The 22,926-nt window shown below is 42.7% G+C and overlaps 1 protein-coding gene across 1 annotated transcript; it reads left to right on the plus strand.

Annotated features, from left to right (window-relative positions):
* Window positions 1-3,943: 3,943 nt before the first annotated feature.
* Window positions 3,944-5,056, plus strand: LOC125533110 (uncharacterized). Its single transcript, XM_048696884.2, has one exon. The coding sequence runs from the start codon at window positions 4,075-4,077 to the stop codon at window positions 4,813-4,815; it is 741 nt and encodes a 246-aa protein (XP_048552841.1). The 5' UTR covers window positions 3,944-4,074; the 3' UTR covers window positions 4,816-5,056.
* The last annotated feature ends 17,870 nt before the right edge of the window (window positions 5,057-22,926 follow it).

The following is a 22,926-nucleotide window of genomic DNA, read 5'->3' on the forward strand; positions in this document are numbered from 1 at the left end:
ATAACGCTGCCAGTGAATACGTAGTACGTGAATAACCAAATGTAATATGCCAGTTTCGAATAGCATGGGTATCGGAAACCGTAGCCAAATCATTGAAACAAACGCGTCGATAATTCTTCGCATTTTTGTGAATAGTTTGGGATAGTTACTAACGAGGATATGATTAGATGTAAACATAAGATGCATGCACAACAACGTCACATCATTTATCTGCCGCATATTTAGGGTATCTACCTGTTCATGCAACGTTAAATAGAAAATTCAGATACTTTAATGAACTATTGATTTTAATCAACGGTGTCACCTTTCAATGGCCTATTGACACCCTACCTAGAGCGATGGAAATGTGTCAACAGCTAATGCAATGAGACAAAAACTACTCCCTCCATCTATCGATCCTACGTAGACGTAAAACATCTAGGAAGTTCTCTTTTCTTTCTTTCCAAAAGGCATCTCCCATCATGGTTCGTAGACCCATCGATCAAATTATAACAAAAATGTGTTAGTGTGTAGGACCATTAATTTGGTAACTTTCTTATTGTTAACCATTAATTAGGGCATAGCTAGCTTAGCATTTTTCTGCTAGCTTGTCCCATCTCGTTGATCGCCTCGCAGCTCTGATACTTTACTCATTTCTCCATTAAGTTGCAAGTTGCATAGATATGCAACTTTAAGAAATGTCAACATTGTGCGGTGTTGCTGATATCGCGGTAAGAAATTAACGCGCATGTAGTTAATAGCCTCTATCATACCATTAGAAGCTTCTCTTTGTGGTTGCATAGTAGGTCTCTCACAGTAGATAGTATCATAGTTGGATGCTACTACTTTCGTTATTATATTTTTGTTCGGAAATTCGCAAGGGCACGTGCCTAGCCAGCCGCGCCCAGCCACATGATTGCTTCATGATCCGCAAACTTGTCTGATTCTCCACAATCGCCCGCATGGTTGTAAGTTTTAGTTTCTGAAACTTAGTGAAGTTATCATTCGTTGGTACCAAGTTTTGGTAGGTGAGACTCGGTGAAGTTTAAGGAACTTGTCAAAACGTATTCATAGGGAGGTTTTATCTCAAAACCCGCGTCACAAGGAACTCAAATATGCAACCAAAACATAGATTGGACTTTTGGTTCAAAAGATATAATAGATTCAAATTTGAAGTCCAAAGAAAAAGCATGAGAGATGGTCGGTGTCCCCGCGCCTATGTGCACAAATCGCCCCCCTCTTTCCGTTGCATAGTATCATAACCTATTATGTTAGTGTCATCTTATTATTTCTTCATTTGTACGTAAAATCTCGATATAAAGTTGTGTACAAAGATCTATTTCACATTAAATTTTCTTGTTTGGTAAGGTATTATATAATATCATAACACATGTATCTTCTCTTTCTTATTTAACTACCGTGCTACATCATCTACATGCTAACTTTACAGTGCGTATACTTGCTATGATACATGCACCGGGAGAGGCCTTAAACATAGGCCTTCTTTGGTTTGGAGGAATTATGTAGGAATTTCATAGGATAAAAATATTTTTATAGGAAAAATTACAACCTTGTTGGGAAATTATTATTGTTCTTTTACTTTGGTGACTCTGCTGAGTTAGTAGAAATTTATGCTTCCACAATTCAATAATTATGATACGGCCCTAATTGTTATGGGTGTCTTTATATCTATAAAGTTGGACAAAAATCTATTTTTTTTACATTTTAATGGGAAGAATAATTTCAAATAGAATATTTGTAACTGGAATGTTTGCGAACCAATATTTGAAGCTTACAATAGTCAACCAAGTATCACCCAAAAATGGTGCAAATTAATTACTGCTAAAATATAATAGTAAATGACAACATGCCAATGTCTATACATATCACTACTAGTTAATATAACTAGATTAATTGTCCGCATATCACAACAGGATATAAATTATTTACCAAATAAAATCCTGTCCGTGATTTATCTGACCAAATGAATTCTAGGATTTTATTTGATAAATAGTTATTTAGTAAACATTTACTAAGAAGGGAGGATATACAATACATTATAGATAAAATCATCAAAAGGATTTGCGGTTGGAAGGGGAGGTTACTCAGTTATGAGGCAAAACTTGTGCTGCTTAAAGCATGTATCACTAGCATTCCAATGTACTTGATGTCTGTGATAAAATTTCCTAAATGGGCTATAAATGCTATTACATCTCAGATGGCTCACTTCTTCTGGGGCGACCAGGGAGATGAGCACAAATATCATCTTGCTAAATGGGGAATGATTGCTCAGAAAAAAGAGTTTGGAGGTCTGGGGATTCCCAACTTAAGAGAATTCAACATGGCCTTGCTAGCCTCTTGGGCAAAAAGATACTTCATAAACCATGATAATGATTGGGGGAGACTAATTGATTATAAATATAGAACTGATAAACCCAATTTACTTTGGGCCAAACAGGGTGTAGGGTCGCCCTTTTGGAAAGGGCTTACCTGGGCTTTTGAGGGTATTAGACCTTTTTTTAGATGGAACTTGGGAAAAGGGGACAAAATCAGTTTCTAGGACGACACTTGGGCTGGGGATTCTTCCCTGAAAACTCAATTTTGGGAGGTATATGAAATTTGTCAGCAATAGAAATGTGTAGTAGCTGAGGTGTGGGATGGTACTAATTTGAAACTCACGTTCAGTAGACGTGTGGATTCTGGCTTTATGAGTAAATGGCATGACCTGATTCAGTTAATCTCTACTAAGACCTTAACTGATGAAGATGACCAGCCTGTCTGGCTTTTGGAACCATCTGGGAATTATTCTGTTAAATCCTTCTACAACATGATAAACTGGGGAGGGGTGTCTACCCCAATTTGGAAAAACTTCTGGAAAATTGTTGTTCCAACAGATACTTGGTCTTTTTGTGGTTAACTTATAATAACAAAATTCTTACCAGAGACAATTTAAGCAAAAGAAGGGTGGTTGATAACTTGTGTTGTTTGTTTTGTAATGAGAATGAAACTGTTCAGCATTTATTCTTTGATTGTGTAGTGGCTAAGCAAATTTGGCTTGATGTAGCTGATACTTTTAGTTTTAATATCCCAAAAGATATGGCTGAACTATCTTCCTTTTGGAAACTGAATAGCAAAACATCTTTGATTAACATTGCTTGTGTTGCCTCCATCTGGGGGATTTGGACTATGCGTAACGACATGTGTTTTCAGGGGATATCATGGACAAGTACCCGGGCGGTGTTGGGACGGATCAGCTCATCTCTACACCAATGGAAGATCCTATGCAAAGGCGACAAATCAGTGCTGCTCCAACGCTGCCTCCTACTCCTGGACCGACGAAGGGGCGAACTACTCAGGATCGCTTGGGCTGGGGGCTGAGAGCGTGCTCAAAAAGGCCCCGGGGCGGGGATGTGCTGAAGGCTCATTCGGGGTGACTGGGTTCACCCTGTCCCCCGTGTGTGTGCTGATTAACTTATAGAGTGTGTGAGTTTTGAGCTGCCCTGCGTGGCGCGATTGAGATTTACTGTTATAGTTTGTGGTGTGGGGTGTTGCGTAAAATACTGTCTGGTTTGCTGCTTCTGGTGAACCCGAATGCTGTTAACAGTCTGGGTCTGTGCTATGCCCCGTTTTTAATAAAAAGTGGGGTGGGGGAAACCCCTTTCGATCAAAAATTTAGTAAATATTTGTTGCCTTATCAAGGAAAATAATTTTTATTTGGCAAGTCAATAAAAAATAGGACAGATAAGACGATCATGAATGGAAAAGAATAAATTTTTTTGAATTGAGTCCTATGAAATGGAAAAGATGATCGGTGCATTGTACGGTGCGTGGTTAAATGCGGATCAGCATGTGCTTAGTTTTCGTCTGACCGTTTCACCAGCATCGGATTGCTTCCACGGAAAAACTAAAACTAATATAGCCGTTTGACTTTGCAAGGCGGCCGGCTGCCTCGTTATAAACCACGGGTTTTCTCATTTTTCTCTTCACTCCGGTAGTACACACCAGCAGCTCGTCCCACGAGCCGAGCCTCCTCGCCGTGCGCGCCCGCACCGCACACTCCGAACCGAACCGAGAAAGACAAGGCCCGATCGATCAATGAAGGCGATGATACTACGCCGCCGCGGCGCCGGCGGCGGGCTGCGCATCACGAGGAAGGGCCGCGGCTTCATGTGCGGCTGCGGCGGCTCAAAGGCCGTCTCCGTCTCCGACGGCTCCGACAAGCAGTCCCCCATGGCCACGCCGCCCACCAACACGTCGACCGCCACCACTGCCACCACCATGTCCACGGTCACCACCACGGCGACGAGGAGGGCAGGGAACAGCAGGGCGGCGTCGTTGATCTCCACCGCGGCGGCGTCCTCCTCGTTCTCACCCTCGTCGACGGACGAGGCCGACACCAGCGTGGGGAGCACCCCCAGCGTCGCCGCGCTCCTGCGGCAGCTCGGCGAGCTCGAGCGCACCGTCCGCTCCCTGCAGGGCGCCGGCGCCGAAGGCGTCGGCGACGGGAGGCGGCACAGGCGCACCTCCAGCGAGGGCGGCGGCAGGAGGGTGGAGGAGAGCGTGGCCGTGGTGAAGGAGTCGGCCGACCCGCTGGCCGACTTCCGGCGGTCGATGCTGCAGATGATCGTGGAGAAGGAGATCGTGGGCGGCGCCGACCTGCGGGAGCTCCTCCACCGGTTCCTGTCCCTCAACGCGCCGCACCACCACCACCTCATCCTCCGGGCCTTCGCCGAGATCTGGGAGGAGGTCTTCTCCGGCTACGAGCGCACCCCGGACTTCCTCGTCTCCCACTCCCACGGCAGGAAAAGGCTCCCCGCAGCGAATTCCCTCCGCTGACTGACGAGCGTGCCACCCCAACCACGGCATTGTGCGGCGCTCCGTGGATCCAATACCAGCCGCCGATTTTCCTTTCTGGTTGGGACAAGGTTTTTAGTAGGGTTTGGTGAGTTCTTGGTGCATTCATTCCCTTTCTTCGACTTCACATATTCTGCCTTGTACAAACGTTTGAAACGGACGAGCCAGGAACATTTTCAGGTTCCGGATGTCCTCGATTGAAAAGTTGATTTGTTTTGTCCTCGATTGGAAAGTTGATTTGATTTGCCAGCAATTCAGCGTTCTTGGTACGAAAGGGGGAAAGCGTTGCCTTCTCTCCACAGTCCACAAGTTGTTTTTAGCCGTTGGTGCACGCCGGACACGCTCAAAGCGAGCCGATAGGAACGGGCAAAGCGAAGGAAACCGCCGTGATTCCCGCGGGTCGCTAGGCTGCTCGTTGGTCGTGGTAGTGCTTGGTTAATTAAGTAGGAAATGAAATTGTAGATGCAGAATTCCAATCGATAGAACTATAGGTGCTGGCTAGCTTTTTTTTTTTGAAGCTAAGGTGCCGGCAAGCTTTTGTCACGGGCGGCAACGAAAATGTTTCCGAGCGGTCGACCTCAGCACGCATGTAAGTGTTTTTGCTTTTTTTTTTTCGAAAAAGAGGATAACCTCCGGCCTCAGAAGTGTTTTTACTCTACGATAACATTTTTAACACCGATCCTCAAACCATACGCATACGTCTGAATCATATGATCCGGACGTGTTGTGTCATGCAATGCGGGCTTGTATCGGTCCGCTCGGCGGTCCGGAGGGAGGGTCTTTGCGGGCGTATGGACCGTTGCCACGCCCGTTCCGGACTACCATAGACCACCAAAAACCCTCACCCCTCTCCAGTGTGTGTTCCTGTCCAGCATCAGCCCACATTCATGCCGTTGTAGAGCGGCCGCTCCGCACTGACGCCGGCTCAGAGCGGACGCGACCTCTCACTTGCACCGGTATTGAAGCGGCGCGCTGCTCGAGAGCGCCGCCTGCTCCGCGTATCCCGTGTTCGCGCCTATTCAATACCGAAGAGACGTTTTGCTGTACAGGACGGGACGAATATCTACCACGCCCGTTCAATGTCCGCCCGTCCGTATGCCGCCATTAAGCGGGTATCTGGTGGGAACGATTCTAACAATAGGAAATAGGGGTACGGACAAGGACTAGATCTAGCATGACACGGGTGTCGCGGGGATTTTACGAGTTCGAGCCCCTCCCGAGATACAACCCTACGTCTCAAGCTCTGGAGCTGTGTTTTTCTCTTGTGCCTGAGTATTACAAAGGATTGCGAACCCTTGACCCTCAGCTATGGGGTGGCTTATATAAAGTGCACAACCCCCTTGTCTAGCTACGTTACAAATGGATTTAAGTGATTGCATTCATGATGCGCATTACAGATAGTACTGAGCAAATGCTAGTAACGCATGCATCATGCGCCCTTAGATGTTCTGGATTCCCCATCCGGCTGTTTACCTCCTACCACTGAGTGCTCTGTAGATCCGATTGGTTTGGAGGCATCCGAGTGGATGAATATCATCCGAGTGACGGGAATCTTAACCTTCGTCCGAGTGGATCAGAATCCTTGAGGTTTTCATATCTGGTGCTGTGGGCCCTCCATTATGGTCAACATATCCCTATCTTGCCCCTACCCATGATGGATATCCCCAACATTAGCCCATAAATCGTTTTTTTAGAAACCACCGTAGAACTTGGTTCCACAACCTTACTTTATTAAAGAAAAGAATACACATATACAAATGTACAAAGCCCTAGAGGGACTAAAGGTAAAAGAACTACCTAACTAAAACTAAGAGTTACAAAGAACACTACCTCAAGGAGGCAAGAAAGCAATCCATCCAAACAGCTCATCTCTAAATTTAGATTTGATCCTGTGTGTCATCAGAGAGATGTCATGAATGAAACTAGATTTCCATCTGTTGAAAGATGGCCTTTCATTTCTAAAAACCTTTCCATTTCTAATGGTCCAAATGTTCCAGCTGGATATGAACACACCTCAGTAAAAAATGACTTAGCAAAGTCTATCCTAGCTTGCATAACAGTCTCCACCTGATCCTCCCCTAGAGGCAAATATATTTGCAAAAAATTCCATACTCTGTGGCTAAATCTGCAGTTAAAAAATAGGTGGTCTCTATCCTCTCGATGATTCCCTGGGCAAAGGACACAAGCAGGGGAGTCAGACACATTCCAGTGCATGCGCAGTAACATATCCTGGGTGTTGAGCCTGTCCATGATCATCATCCAGGAGAAAACCTTGATTTTCATTGTGCAAGAGGAAGCCCCTGAATCGTTGAGATTTTGTAGAATGAATCTACTAGTGATTTGGATTGGCCCGAGAACCGCAGAGGTACTCGACACCTATCACCAAGCTCTAGTCGACTACGGGTTGAACAAAATTCTAATGTATTCTGGTACGGGTGCTTCTCGACTGATCAAGGATACTTGACCACGAGGAGAAACTTGGTGGCACCCGATCATCTCACGGAGGAGGCTGACTAGAGATCCGAGTATGGATGTGCCATTAAAACCCGAGTAGTGATACTAGCACGTGGTCTGATACTTCAGAAAGATGCCACTCAATATCCCGGAGGAACGCCGGTATAGGCTAATTCCAAGTCCAAGTTTATGAATTTTACGCCTTGGAGCCTAAAAGAAGGGCTAAGTGGATCCGCGGAGGCGCATCAAATTTATCCTATAACAGTCTCTCGAGATGACTCTAGGCAAAGTTTTCGGCGTCAGTTTGAGTGGATGCTGACACCTTCATGGATCTTCGACGGACCAAGCATCTGTGTTCACGGAAATGATTTCGACAAGATCAACGAATTGATCAGAGTTAATTTGCGTGACTGAAATCTCTCGCGCACGCCCCTGCCAAATTACCGTGAGTGTAGTGCTGGGGGTCGTGGCTGCTCGATTTTCGCCCTCAGCGTCGCACCTGTCCTACTTTCTTTGTTTCGCGAACTTTGCAAGCGCTATTGGATGGCCTGTTCAATAGCTGAGGGTGCTCCCGACGGATGCACCCAGAGCTATAAATTAGGAAAGATAGGGTAAATCTTGGATTCTCTTTCTCCCCATCCAGAAATCACCACTGCTCCACTATCATCCTCCACTCTCTTCTGGCATCATCTGCTACGATGAGGAAGGACAAGACCTCGGTGTTGGAGAAGAAGAAGCAGGCGCGGAAGGGATCAACATCGAGCTCTGCGTCCCTGCCTGACTGGACCCGGGGGACTGGCTGCTGTCAAAGGTCACCTTGATACGTCTCTCAAAGCACAAGTGCTCCCTGGGTGGTTTTTGTAATTAATGTCAACATATCTCTTGCTGGACTAACACTTTTACCTAGTATGTTTCAGATAAGTTCAACAATGGAGTGGCATGAACTAGAGGATGTGGAACCCCTTCAAGATGCTAAGGACAAAGGATTGGCTCAAGCTTCAAGATCAAGACTCTACATTTTCTATTTTAGTGATCCAAGATCACATTGAGTCTATAGGAAAAGCCAATACTATCAAGAGGGGATGAGGTGTTGCTTAATACTTGCTTGCTCAAAGTGCTTAGTGATATGCTCCAAAACCCTCAACTACCTTCCCACATCCACATATGACCTAAACCAAAAGTCAAACTCGGCCCCACCGATTCTATCTATCCGGCGCCACCGAGTTCAGATGTCATAGCCACTGCCACAAACCCTAGAAAATCGGTTTCAGCAATAGGGATCTCGGTCTCACCGAGATGGGATTGTAATCTCTCTGTGTATGTCCATTACCAAAATCGGTCTCACCGAGTTTGAGCAATCGGTACTACCGAGATTACAATGCAAACCCTCTGGTTAGCTTATTACCAAAATCGGTCCCACCGAGTTTGTGTAATCGGTCCCACCAAGTTTGCCTGACCAACTCTCTGGTTAGCTTATTACCAAAATCGGTCCCACCGAGTTTGTGTAATCGGTCACACCGAGATTACGTTATGCCCTAACCCTAACCATATCGGTCCTACCGAGTTGCATCTCAGTCCCACCGAAAATCCTAACGGTCACTAGGTTTGCTGAATCGGTCCGACCGAGTTTAACCATTCGTTCCCACCGAGTTTGGCAAATTGTGTGTAACGGTTAGATTTTGTGTGGAGGCTATATATACCCCTCCACCCACTCTTCATTCGTGGAGAAAGCCATCAGAACATACCTACACTTCCAATACACATTTTCTGAGAGAAAACCACCTACACTTGTGTTGAGGTCAAGATATTCCATTCCAACCATATGAATCTTGATCTCTAGCCTTCCCCAAGTTGCTTTCCACTCAAATCTTCTTTCCACCAAATCCAAATCCTGTGAGAGAGAGTTGAGTGTTGGGGAGACTATCATTTGAAGCACAAGAGCAAGGAGTTCATCATCAACACACCATTTGTTACCTCTTGGAGAGTGGTGTCTCCTAGATTGGCTAGGTGTCACTTGGGAGCCTCCAACAAGATTGTGGAGTTGAACCAAGGAGTTTGTAAGGGCAAGGAGATCGCCTACTTCGTGAAGATCTACCGCTAGTGAGGCAAGTCCTTCATGGGCGACGGCCGTGATGGAATAGACAAGGTTGCTTCTTCGTGGACCCTTCGTGGGTGGAGCCCTCCGTGGACTCGCGCAACCGTTACCCTCCGTGGGTTGAAGTCTCCATCAATGTGGATGTACGATAGCACCACCTATCGGAACCACGACAAAAACATCCGTGTCTCCAATTGCGTTTGAATACTCCAAACCCTTTCCTTTACATTCTTGCAAGTTGCATGCTTTACTTTTCGCTTCTCATATACTCATTGCATGCTTGCTTGATATGTATTGTGTTTGTTAAACTTGTGCTTAAACTCCACTTAAACTTAAGAATATTAAAAACTGCAACTTTTGGCACTTAGTGTCTAATCACCCCCCCTCTAGACACCTCTTCTCGATCCTTTCAATTGGTATCAGAGCTTTGGTCTCCATTGCCTTGGTTTAAACACCATTGGAGGAAGATGGACGTGTCTACTTTGGGGAGTCTTAGACATAGAGTGCCTATTGTTGATGGAGAGTATTTTCATGAGTGAAAAAAATGAAATGCTTGAGATTTTCAATGAATATCATTTGAACAAGTATATTACTAGCCCTTGTGCATCTCATGTTGATCCTTTGCACCCTACCCTAGATGAAGATATTGACATGATTCGCAATCTTAGAACTGTTGAGCTCATCATTAGAGGCTTGCCTAGAAACTTGATTGGATGTTTGCTGACTCTTAAGTGTGCCTACACCATATGGAAATTTCTTGAGGAACTCTTTCCTAATTACTCCTTGAAAGATCTAGATGAAATCCTCCATAAGTCTATTGCTTTGATTAAGATGAGTTCCAATGATCCCAAATTTGGTGACTTCTTATTTGAGCTTACTAATCTTACGAGTGCCAAAGGAGATGTTGGAATCATTAGCAATATCATTTCCAGAGCTATTAGAATTCATAAAGATAACTATAGAAATGATCATTTATCTAATGAATTGCCCTCTCTAGGAATTGATCAATCACAAGATGATGTTGAACATGAATACTCGGATGAGGATGAGGATGATGATGATGATGATAGTGACTATGATCTCGATGATGCGATGAGACACTTTGGTCTTATGGCAAATCTTTGCGGCTACATGGCTGGAGGAAAGGAATGGGTCCTTGATAGTGGATGTGCTGATCATATGACCGGAGATAAAGATATGTTCCGTGAGCTTGCTAAAAATGACGGCCCTCAAAAATATGTCACTTTTGGTGATAATTCAAAGGGTAAGGTGGTTGGACTTGGTAAGGTGGCCATCTCACATGATAGCTCCATACAAAATGTCATGCTCATTGAATCCCTTGGATACAATTTACTTTCAGTTTCTAGACTTGCGGATTTCGGTTTCAATGTCTTATTCACTGAAGTAGATTGCCAAGTGTTTCATAGAGACAATCATAAAATGGTCTTTACCGGTATACGTAGAGGAGATCTTTACATTGTTGATTTCACTAAAAAGGCTCAACCTAGAACTTGCTTAATTACCAAATCTTCTAAAGGCTAGTTGTGGCATACAAGACTAGGTCATATTGGTATGCGAAATCTTGATAAGCTTATTAAAGGTGATCATATCCTTGGAATAAAAGATGTCATATTTGACAAGGATAGAATTTGTAGTGCTTGTCAAGCAGGGAAACAAGTTGGAGGAAGTCACCGCGCGAAGAACATCATGACCACAAGAAGACCACTCGAGCTACTTCACATGGATCTCTTTGGTCCAAATGCCTACAAGAGTCTTGGTGGTAACTCATTTGGTCTAGTCATAGTTGATGATTTTTCAAGATTTACGTGGGTGTTCTTTCTTGATGACAAATCGCAGGTCCAAAAGATCTTCAAAAACTTCGTTGGGAAGGCCCAAAATCAGTTTGACGTGAAGATCAAGAAGGTTCGGAGCGACAATGGAACGAAGTTCAAGAACGCAAATGTGGACACCTTTCTTGACGAAGAAGGGATTTCACACGAGTTCTCGGCTATGTACACACCTCAACAAAATGGAGTTGTTGAGAGGAAGAACCGGACTCTTATCGAGATGGCAAGAACGATGCTTGATGAGTACAAAACGCCAAAGCACTTTTGGGCGGAAGCGGTTGAGACAGCTTGTCATGCAACAAATTGCTTGTATCTTCACAAGCTACTCGGCAAGACGGCATACGAGCTCCTCACCGGTAACAAACCCCAAGTTGGATACTTTCGAGTATTCGGCTCAAAGTGCTACATTCTTGATAAGCATCGTCGTTCTAAATTTGCTCCTAAATCTCATGAAGGTTTCCTACTTGGTTATGGCTCAAACTCTCACACTTACCGTGTCTACAACAATTTCACCCGAAAGATTGAAGAGACGGCAGATGTGAAGTTTGATGAATCTAACGGCTCGCAAGTAGAGCAATTGCCAATTGATGTAGGAGACAAAGACCCTTCGGAAGCAATTCAAGACTTGTCCATTGGCAAGATTCGTCCAACGGAAGTGAAGGAGAGTACCTCGTCCGTCCAAGTGGAAGCTTCTACCTATGACAAGGTGAACCAAGAGTTGATACGGAAGCATCCACAAGTGGGACACGCCAAGATGAAGAAAACGAGGAAGCGCACCAAGATGAACATCAACAACCTCCTTCTCCACCACGACAAGAGAACGACAACGTCAACAATGAAGAAGGCCAAGAAGAAGCACAAGATGAAGAGGATGTTCCACCCCGACCCAAGCAAAAGCTTTCACGAGTTCGAGCAAGAATTGCTAAGGATCATCCCGTCGAGCAAATCTACAATGATATCCAAACCGGGAGAATCACTCGCTCTAAAACTCGTTTAGCTAACTTTTGTGAACATTACTCATTCATCTCTAGCATTGAACCTATGAAGGTTGAAGAAGCATTGGAGGATCCGGACTGGATAAAACGCTATGCATGAAGAGCTACACAACTTTGAGAGAAATCAAGTGTGGACATTGGTCGAGAAGCCCGACAACAACCACAACATCATTGGTACCAAATGGGTGTTTCGCAACAAGCAAGATGAAGATGGACAAGTGGTTCGCAACAAAGCACGTCTCGTCGCCCAAGGCTACACACAAGTTGAAGGTATGGACTATGGTGAGACATATGCTCCCATTGCTAGACTTGAGTCCATTCGCATCTTACTTGCTTATGCTAATCACCATGATATCACCTTGTACCAAATGGACATTAAAAGTGCTTTTCTAAATGGCAAAATTGAGGAAGAAGTTTATGTTAAGCAACCTCCCGGCTTCGTCAATCCTAAGAAACCTAATCATGTTTACAAACTTCACAAAGCCCTTTATGGTCTTAAACAAGCTCCTAGAGCATGGTATAAATGCTTAACCAAGTTCCTTATTGAAAAAGGCTTTGAAATTGGTAAAATTGATTCTACTCTTTTTACGAAAAGGGTTAATGGAGAACTATTTGTGTGCCAAATTTATGTTGATGATATCATATTTGGTTCAACTAACCCTCATTTTAGTGAGAAGTTTGGAAAGCTAATGTCGGAGAAGCTTGAGATGTCTATGATGAGTGAACTCAAATTCTTTCTCGGTTTGCAAATCAAGCAAACTAAGGAAGGTACCTTTGTCTCTCAAACGAAATACACCAAGGACTTATTCAAGAAGTTCAATATGTAAGAATGCAAAGGTATGACTACACCCATGCCTACTAGCATCTTGATTTGACCAAAGATGGTGAACCGGTTGATCAAAAGGTTTATCGCTCTATGATTAGTTCATTGTTATATCTATGTGCCTCTCGTCCCGATATTATGCTAAGTGTGTGCATGTGTGCACGATATCAAGCTGCTCCTAAAGAGTGTCATCTTAAGGCTGTGAAAAGGATAGTGAGATACCTAATCCATACACCAAATTTTGGCATTTGGTATCCTAAGAGGTCCTCTTTTGATCTTGTTGCCTACTCCGATTCGGACTATGCCGGAGACAAGGTTGATAGAAAATCCACTTCGGGTACTTGTCAATTCCTTGGTAGATCTCTTGTGTCTTGGTCTTCCAAGAAACAAAACTCGGTATCCTTATCCACCGGCGAAGCGGAATACATTGCCGCCGGTTCATATTGTGCTCAATTACTTTGGATGACTCAAACTCTTAAAGATTATGGGATATATGTGAAACATGTTCCGTTGCTATGTGACAATGAAAGTGCTATTAAGATTGCTCACAATCCCGTGCAACATTCTCGAACTAAGCATATTGAAGTTCGTCATCATTTCATTTGAGATCATGTTGCAAAAGGGGACATTAACCTTAAGCATGTTCGCATCGATAAGCAATTGGCGGATATATTCACTAAACCACTTGATGAGAAAGTGTTTTGCAGGTTGAGAGGTGAATTGAACATCATTGATGCTTCAAACTTGGAGTAGGAACTCCATTTGATACATGCGGGGCATGAGCCTATGGCTAATCCTCGATATTTCTCTTATGATGCTATTCATATGTCTTGGATATATTTGTACCTTGCATGTTATAACCCGTGTAGGTACTTGGTTGAATCTAAATCTATGAGATTGCAACTCACTCACATCTTGAGCAATCTCTACATCACCAAGTCTCTACACAATGGTGGTTGAAGACAAGGAAGCACGAAGCCATTCAAACATATCCTTTGGCAAATTTTATGTTGAGTCTCATGATTGTCATTTTAGATACACAAGTGCTCTTCCTTGCAAAGCTAACCCATGTAGGTAGATGAACTCAAACTCCAAGTGGTGCGCCCAACTCTTGATGAACTACATCAATCTTGAGCAACCCACACAAGTTCAACTACATGATCAAGATCAAAACCACCACCCAAGGTATGTTATTCCATCTTAGAGAAGCTTTACTCCAAGTCATGAGCCAAAGCAACTCGACAAGATGTGAATACATCAAGATGCTTAAACGAAAAATGGTAACTCCATTTTGAGCTTAAACGATGAGTATGCCCTATGATCAAGTGCTCTCACTTGACTCCTAAGTCAATATACTCTAACATAGGTGACTTTGTCACCGACCATTTCTAGATGAAGTTCTCTAGTGTTTCTCCGTGCTTTTGCATTTGCATATTTGTTTCCCCTTTCAAAAAAACTTCATCTAGAACTTTTAGTTTCTTTTCTTTCCTTTTTGTTCTGCATTTTCCGCATCCAATTCATTGCAAATCTTTCAGTAAATTCCTTGCATATCCTTGTGAGATCTTACGTGTCTAGTGAGTTGAGGTGACAAGTGGTTTCACTCTGATGAACTCGGTCACACCGGTTTGTTCTCTTCGGCCCAACCGAAATCTTTCGGTGCAACCGAAGCACACGACTCGGAGTCGCCGATTCCATCACAGGAAAACCAACTTGCCACTTATTCCTGATTTCTGTTTGCTCCAGCTCCACTCAACGATTCTTGTCCTCTACCAGCATCATATTAGACATGCTGCTTTGCTCTGTGACTCAAGGACCAACCCATTTGTATCACATGTCCAGAAGAGCCCTTCTTGGAAATTGATGTCAAAGGGGGGAGAGAGATCACATCAAAGCTTAATCCTTCCTATAGGGGGAGAAAGAGAGAACACTCAGGGGGAGAGAGTTTCTCAACTAGGAGAAAGTAAAATCATCAAAGACCCCAGATGCTTGGTGTTCAAGAGGAAAGATGTCACATGCTTTAAGAGGGGACATACATGTTTGGTTGCTTGCTTTAGCTCAAGCTCTATTGTTTCTTTTTTGTTGCTCTGATTTTCTGTTCCCTATCTTCTCCCAATATCCCATGCAGATTCAGGGGGAGCAAGACATCTAAGGGAAGGAAATCTCTGATTTTATTGCATATCTTTACCTTTGGGACAAGTCTATATCCAATGTGCTACTTAGTACTCACTCTACGTGTCATCCCAGTCTTGGTTCTCTTGTGGTTTCTCTTGCTTGCTCTGGTCAGTAGGTGTATCTGTGTTATTTAACCTTGTTTGCGCAGGTTCATCCCATCCTAAGCCAACTCAAGACCACAAGGTAAGTATATGCATCACAATCATGTGAATGAGAAGTTCTTGCTGATGTACATACTGTTTGCAAGAAGGACTCATGAGCATGAAGGTACATTTCTCACATTCACATCATTTGCTCTGATGCATATAGCCAAGATACATGTAACACGTTGCTTACTCTATCATGTTTACGCATTCACATGCTCCTATATTCAATAGTCACATGATTGCATACATGTAGGGGGAGCCTATGCATGTTACATGTCTTTCCAAAGCTTTACTTGCTATTCTCTATATCTTTATCTAAAGCTTTGATGTATGTTGTCATCAATTACCAAAAAGGGGGAGATTGAAAGCACAAGTGCTCCCTGGGTGGTTTTGGTAATTAATGTCAACATATCTCTTGCTGGACTAACACTTTTACCTAGTATGTTTCAGATAAGTTCAACAATGGAGTGGCATGGACTAGAGGATGTGGAACCCCTTCAAGATGCTAAGGACAAAGGATTGGCTCAAGCTTCAAGATCAAGACTCTACATTTTCTATTTTAGTGATCCATCACATTGAGTCTATAGGAAAAGCCAATACTATCAAGAGGGGATGAGGTGTTGCTTAATGACTTGCTTGCTCAAAGTGCTTAGTGATATGCTCCAAAACCCTCAACTACCTTCCCACATCCACATATGACCTAAACCAAAAGTCAAACTCCAGCCCACCGATTCTATCTATCCGGCGCCACCGAGTTTCAGATGTCATAGCCACTGCCACAAACCCTAGCAAATCGGTTTCAGCGATAGGGATCTCGGTCTCACCGAGATGGGATTGTAATCTCTCTATGTATGTCCATTACCAAAATCGGTCTCACCGAGTTTGAGCAATCAGTACTACCGAGATTACAATGCAAACCCTCTGGTTAGCTTATTACCAAAATCGGTCCCACCGAGTTTGTGTAATCGGTCCCACCAAGTTTGCCTGACCAACTCTCTGGTTAGCTTATTACCAAAATCGGTCCCACCGAGTTTGTGTAATCGGTCACACCGAGATTACGTTATGCCCTAACCCTAACCATATCGGTCCTACCGAGTTGCATCTCAGTCCCACCGAAAATCCTAACGGTCACTAGGTTTGCTGAATCGTTCCGACCGAGTTTAACCATTCGGTCCCACCGAGTTTGGCAAATTATGTGTAACGGTTAGATTTTGTGTGGAGGCTATATATACCCCTCCACCCACTCTTCATTCGTGGAGAAAGCCATCAGAACATACCTACACTTCCAATACACATTTTCTGAGAGAGAACCACCTACACTTGTGTTGAGGTCAAGATATTCCATTCCAACCATATGAATCTTGATCTCTAGCCTTCCCCAAGTTGCTTTCCACTCAAATCTTCTTTCCACCAAATCCAAATCCTGAGAGAGAGAGTTGAGTGTTGGGGAGACTATCATTTGAAGCACAAGAGCAAGGAGTTCATCATCAACACACCATTTGTTACCTCTTGGAGAGTGGTGTCTCCTAGATTGGCTAGGTGTCACTTGGGAGCCTCCAACAAGATTGTGGAGTTGAACCAAGGAGTTTGTAAGGGCAAGGAGATCGCCTACTTCGTGAGGATCTACCGCTAGTGAGGCAAGTCCTTCATGGGCGACGGTCGTGATGGAATAGACAAGGTTGCTTCTTCGTGGATCCTTCGTGGGTGGAGCCCTCCATGGACTCGCGCAACCGTTACCCTCCGTGGGTTGAAGTCTCCATCAACGTGGATGTACGATAGCACCACCTATCGGAACCACGACAAAAACATCCGTGTCTCCAATTGCGTTTGAATACTCCAAACCCTTTCCTTTACACTCTTGCAAGTTGCATGCTTTACTTTTCGCTTCTCATATACTCATTGCATGCTTGCTTGATATGTATTGTGTTTGTTAAACTTGTGCTTAAACTCCACTTAAACTTAAGAATATTAAAAACTGCAACTTTTGGCACTTAGTGTCTAATCACCCCCCCTCTAGACACCTCTTCTCGATCCTTTCAGTCTCCAATGTATCTATATATTTTTATTGTTCCATGCTATTATATTATCTATTTTGGATGTTTAATGGGCTTTAATATGCTCTTTTATATTATTTTTGGGACTAACCTATTAACCGGAGGCCTAGTGCCAGTTTCTGTTTTTTTGCCTATTTCAGTGTTTCGCAGAAAAGGAATATCAAACGGAATCCAAATGGAACAAAACCTTCGCGAGGATCTTTCTTGGAACAAACGCAATCCACAAGACTTGGAGTGGAAGTTAGAGACGCAATGAGGCGACCACGAGGCAGGAGGGTGCGCCCAGGGGGGGTAGGCACACCCCCACCCTCATGGGACCCTCGTAGCTCCACCGACGTACTTCTTTAGCCTATATATACTCTTATACCCTAAAACATCCAGGAGAGCCACGAAACCACTTTTCCACCGCCGCAACCTTCTGTACCCGTGAGATCCCATCTGGGGCCTTTTCCAGCAATCTGCCAGAGGGGGAATCGATCACAGAGGGCATCTACATCAACACCATAGCCTCTACGATTATGTGTGAGTAGTTTACCACAGACCTTCAGGTCCATTGTTATTAGCTAGATGGCTTCTTCCCTCTCTTTTGTTCTCAATACAAAGTTCTCCTCGATGTTCTTGGAGATCTATTCGATGTAATATTCTTTTGCGCTGTGTTTGCCGAGATCCGATGAATTGTGGATTTATGATCAAGTTTATCTATGAATAATATTTGGTTCTTCTTTGAATTCTTATATGCATGATTTGATATCTTTGCAAGTCTATTCGAATTATCGATTTAGTTTGGCCTACTAGATTGATCTTTCTTGCAATGGGAGAAGTGCTTAGCTTTGGGTTCAATCTTGTGGTGTCCTTTCCCAGTGACAGTAGGGGCAGCAAAGCACGTATTGTATTGTTGCCATCGAGGATAAAAAGATGGTGTTTATATCATATTGCTTGAGTTTATCCTTCTACATCATGTCATCTTGCCTAATGCGTTACTCTGTTCTTATGAACTTAATACTCTAGATGCATGTTGGATAGCGGTCGATGTGTGGAGTAATAGTAGTAGATGCAGAATCGTTTCGGTCTACTTGACACGGACGTGATGCCTATATTTAATAATCATTGCCTAGTATTCTCATAACTATGCGCTTTTCTATCAATTGCTCGGCAGTAATTTGTTCACCCACCATAGTACATGCTATCATGAGAGAAACCACTAGTGAAATCTATGGCCCCCGGGTCTATTTTATATCATATAAGTTTCCGATCTACAATTCTAGTTTACTATTTATTTTATTTTGCAATCTTTACTTTTCAATCTATACAACAAAAATACCAAAAATATTTATCTTATTATCTTTATCAGATCTCACTTTTGCAAGTGGTCGTGAAGGGATTGACAACCCCTTTATCGCGTTGGTTGCAAGGTTCTTGATTGTTTGTGCAGGTACTAGGCGACTTGCGTGTAATCTCCTACTGGATTGATACCTTGGTTCTCAAAAATGGAGGGAAATACTTACGCTACTTTGCCGCATCACCCTTTCCTCTTCAAGGGAAAACCAACGCATGCTCAAGAGGTAGCAAGAAGGATTTCTGGCGCCGTTGCCGCGGAGATCTACGCTCAAGTCAAGACATACCAAGTGCCCATCACAAACTCTTCTCCCTCGCATTACATTATTTGCCATTTGCCTCTCGTTTTCCTCTGCCCCACTTCACCTTTGCCATTTTATTCGCCCCTTTTCCGTTCGCCTCTGTCCGCTTGCCTCTTGTGTGTTCGCTCTTAGTGCGTTTTGTTGCAATCATGTCTGAAACTGGGGAGGTTATCATTGAAAAGGGTAGTAGTAATGATGGGGGAAACATTGATGCTTTTGATTATCCTCATGAAGAATCTACTATTTTACACATGAAAAAGTTTCGGATTGGTAGTGGCAATATTATTGGAAAAGGAGTTATTCAAGATTTCTTTACTTGCGTCGGTGCTTTGCCCACTATGGGCGGGTCTATTCTTCATAAAACTAGTAGTCTTGCGGATGCTATATCTTTGCTCGTGGTTGAACTTGAAGGACAATTTATCCACATGCATCCTTGCATACAGAGGATTTTTCTAGAATTTTCCAATATTGAGCATTCTTCTGTTAAGCGAGCAGCTACCATCTTTTTAGCTCATGAGTTCAGATTTATAATAAAAGAGGCCAACGAAATTTTTGCGCATTATAGGGTGGATGCCGGCCATCCTCCCATAGAAGCGATCCTTTTTTTATCAAGAAGACATAATGCGCTTATGATCATTAGATCATGTTGCTTTTAAGGAAAACCTTAGACAAAGGTTCCTACCGATGTTCTAGTTGACAGGATTTCTGAACTTAATGATAACTTTGCTATCCAGAACAATGTGTTAGGTTTTTCCCTTGAACAAACGCTCATGACTTTTTGCCAAAAGAAAACTTATAATGATGAATTGGTTGTGCAATATGAGGGGCCAAAGGAGGAACGAATACCTCACGAGCTTGATCTTGGGGACTTTTGTCCCATTAAATTTAGCCCTTTTGATTACTTTTGCTTGCCACAAAGAAAACTTGATGCTGAACGTAGGGAGTATGAGATGAGTTTGCCTTATCATCATCATGGCAATACCTAGACCTATTCTTGCTTTTATGCCTAGCTAGGGACGTTAAACGATAGCGCTTGTTGGGAGGCAACCCAATTTTATTTTTGTTCATGTTTAGTAATAAATAAATCATCTATCCTCTGTTATGATTGTGTTTTTTATGTTTTAATTAGTGTTTGTGCCAAGTATAGCCTTTAGGATCTTCTTGGGTGATTGTTGTTTGATCTTACTGATAAAAATAAAAAGTATGCACTCACGAGAATAATTTTCATTTTTTTACTAGAGAGCGATAAAATACCAATTCCAACTGCAGTAGATCAATATGCAAAATATTTATGTCTTCCTAATATTTCAGAATTTTTGGAGTTATAAAAGTATTCGAAACCTCCAGATTGCTACAGACTGTTCTGTTTTTGACAAATTCTGTTTTTTGTGTATTGTTTGCTTATTTTGATGAATCTATGGCTACTATCGGGGGGTATGAACCATAGAGAAGTTGGAATACAGTAGGTTTAACACCAACATAAATAAATAATGAGTTCATTACAATACCTTAAAGTGGTGGTTTGTTTTCTTATACTAACGGAGCTCATGAGATTTTCTGTTGAGTTTTGTGTTGTGAAGTTTTCAAGTTTTTGGGTAAAGATTTGATGGATTTTGGAATAAGGAGTGGCAATATCCTAAGCTTGGGGATGCCTAAGGCACCCCAAGGTAAAATTCAAGGACAATCAAAAGCCTAAGCTTGGGGATGCCCCGGAACGCATCCCCTCTTTTGTCTTCATCTATCGACAACTTTACTTGAGGCTATATTTTTATTCACCACATGATATGTGTTTTGCTTGGAGAATCTTGTATGATTTGAGTCTTTGCTTTTTAGTTTACCACAATCATCCTTGCTGTACACACCTTTTGGGAGAGACACACATGAATCGAAATTTATTAGAATACTCTATGTGCTTCACTTATATCTTTTGAGCTAGATAATTTTGCTCTAGTGCTTCACTTATATCTTTTTAGAGCACGGTGGTGGTTTTATTTTATAGAAATTATTGATCTCTCATGCTTCAGTTATATTATTTTGAGAGTATTTTAGAACAACATGGTAATTTTCTTTGGTTATGAAATTAGTCCTAATATCATAGGCATCCAAGATGGGTATAATAAAAACTTTCATATAGAGTGCATTGAATACTATGAGAAGTTTGATACTTGATGATTGTTTTGAGATAAAGATGGTGACATTAGAGTCATGCTAGTTGAGTATTTATGAATTTGACAAATACGTGTGTTGAGGTTTGCAAGTCCCGTAGCATGCACGTATGGTAACCGTTGTGTAACAAATTTGAAGCATGAGGTGTTTCTTTGATTGTCCTCCTTATGAGTGGCGGTCGGGGACGAGCGATGGTCTTTTCCTACCAATCTATCCCCCTAGGAGCATGCGCGTAGTGCTTGGTTTTTGATGACTTGTAGATTTTTGCAATAAGTATGTGAGTTCTTTATGACTAATGTTGAGTCCATGGATTATACGCACTCTCACCCTTCCATCATTGCTAGCCTCTTCGGTACCGTGCATTGCCCTTTCTCACCTCGAGAGTTGGTGCAAACTTCACCGGTGCATCCAAACCCCGTGATATGATACGCTCTATCACACATAAGCCTCCTTATATATTCCTCAAAACAGCCACCATACCTACCTATTATGGCATTTCCATAGCCATTCCGAGATATATTGCCATGCAACTTTCCACCGTTCCATTTATAATAACACGATTCATCATTGTCATATTTCCTTGCATGACCATGTAGTTGACATCGTATTTGTGGCAAAGCCACCGCTCATAATTATACATGTCACTCTTGAATCATTGCACATCCTGGTACACCGCCGGAGGCATTCATATAGAGTCATATTTTGTTCTAGTATCGAGTTGTAATTTTTGAGCTGTAAATAAATGGAAGTGTGATGATCATCATTATTAGAGCATTGTCCCATGTGAGGAAATAAAAAAATGAGATAAAGGCCAAATAAAAAAAGATAAGGCCCAAAAAAGAGAAAAAAAGAGAAGGGACAATGTTACTCTCCTTTTTCCACACTTGTGCTTCAAAGTAGCACCATGATCTTCATGATAGAGAGTCTCTTATTTTGTCACTTCCATATACTAGTGCGAATTTTCATTATAGAACTTGGCTTGTATATTCCAACAATGGGCTTCCTCAAAATGCCCTAGATCTTCGTGAGCAAGCAAGTTGGATGTACATCCACTTAGTTTCTTTTGTTGAGCTTTCATACATTTATAACTCTAGTGCATCCGTTGCATGGCAATCCCTACTCCTCGCATTGACATCAATTGATGGGCATCTCCATAGCCCATTGATTAGCCGCGTCGATGTGAGACTTTCTCCCTTTTTGTCTTCTCCACACAACCTCCGTCATCATATTCTATTCCACCTATAGTGCTATGTCCATGGCTCGCGCTCATGTATTGCGTGAAAGTTGAAAAAGTTTGAAAATACTAAAGTATGAAACAATTGCTTGGCTTTTCATCGGGGTTGTGCATGATGGGAGCATTTTGTGTGACGAAAATGAAGCATGGCCAAACTAATGATTTTGTAGGGATGAGCTTTGTTTGGCTATACTATTTTGATAAGACATAATTTCTTGGTTAGTATGCTTGAAGTATTATTATTTTTATGTCAATATTAAACTTTTGTCTTGAATCTTTCGGTTCTGAATATTCATGCCACAATAAATAAAATTACATTGAAAATTATATTAGGAAGCATTCCACATCAAATATTCTGTTTTTATCATTTACCTACTCGAGGACGAGCGGGAATTAAGCTTGGGGATGCTGATACGTCTCCAACATACCTATAATTTTTGATTGTTCGATGCTATTATATTATCTGTTTT

Source organism: Triticum urartu, chromosome 1A (genome assembly GCF_056163025.1).
Source record: "Triticum urartu cultivar PI428250 chromosome 1A, HENAU_Tu73, whole genome shotgun sequence".
Classification (NCBI taxonomy): Eukaryota; Viridiplantae; Streptophyta; class Magnoliopsida; order Poales; family Poaceae; genus Triticum; species Triticum urartu.

What these genes read in the sequence shown, in the direction of transcription:
- LOC125533110 (XM_048696884.2), top strand. Translation starts at nt 4,075, where the DNA reads ATGAAGGCGATGATACTACGCCGCCGCGGCGCCGGCGGCGGGCTGCGC.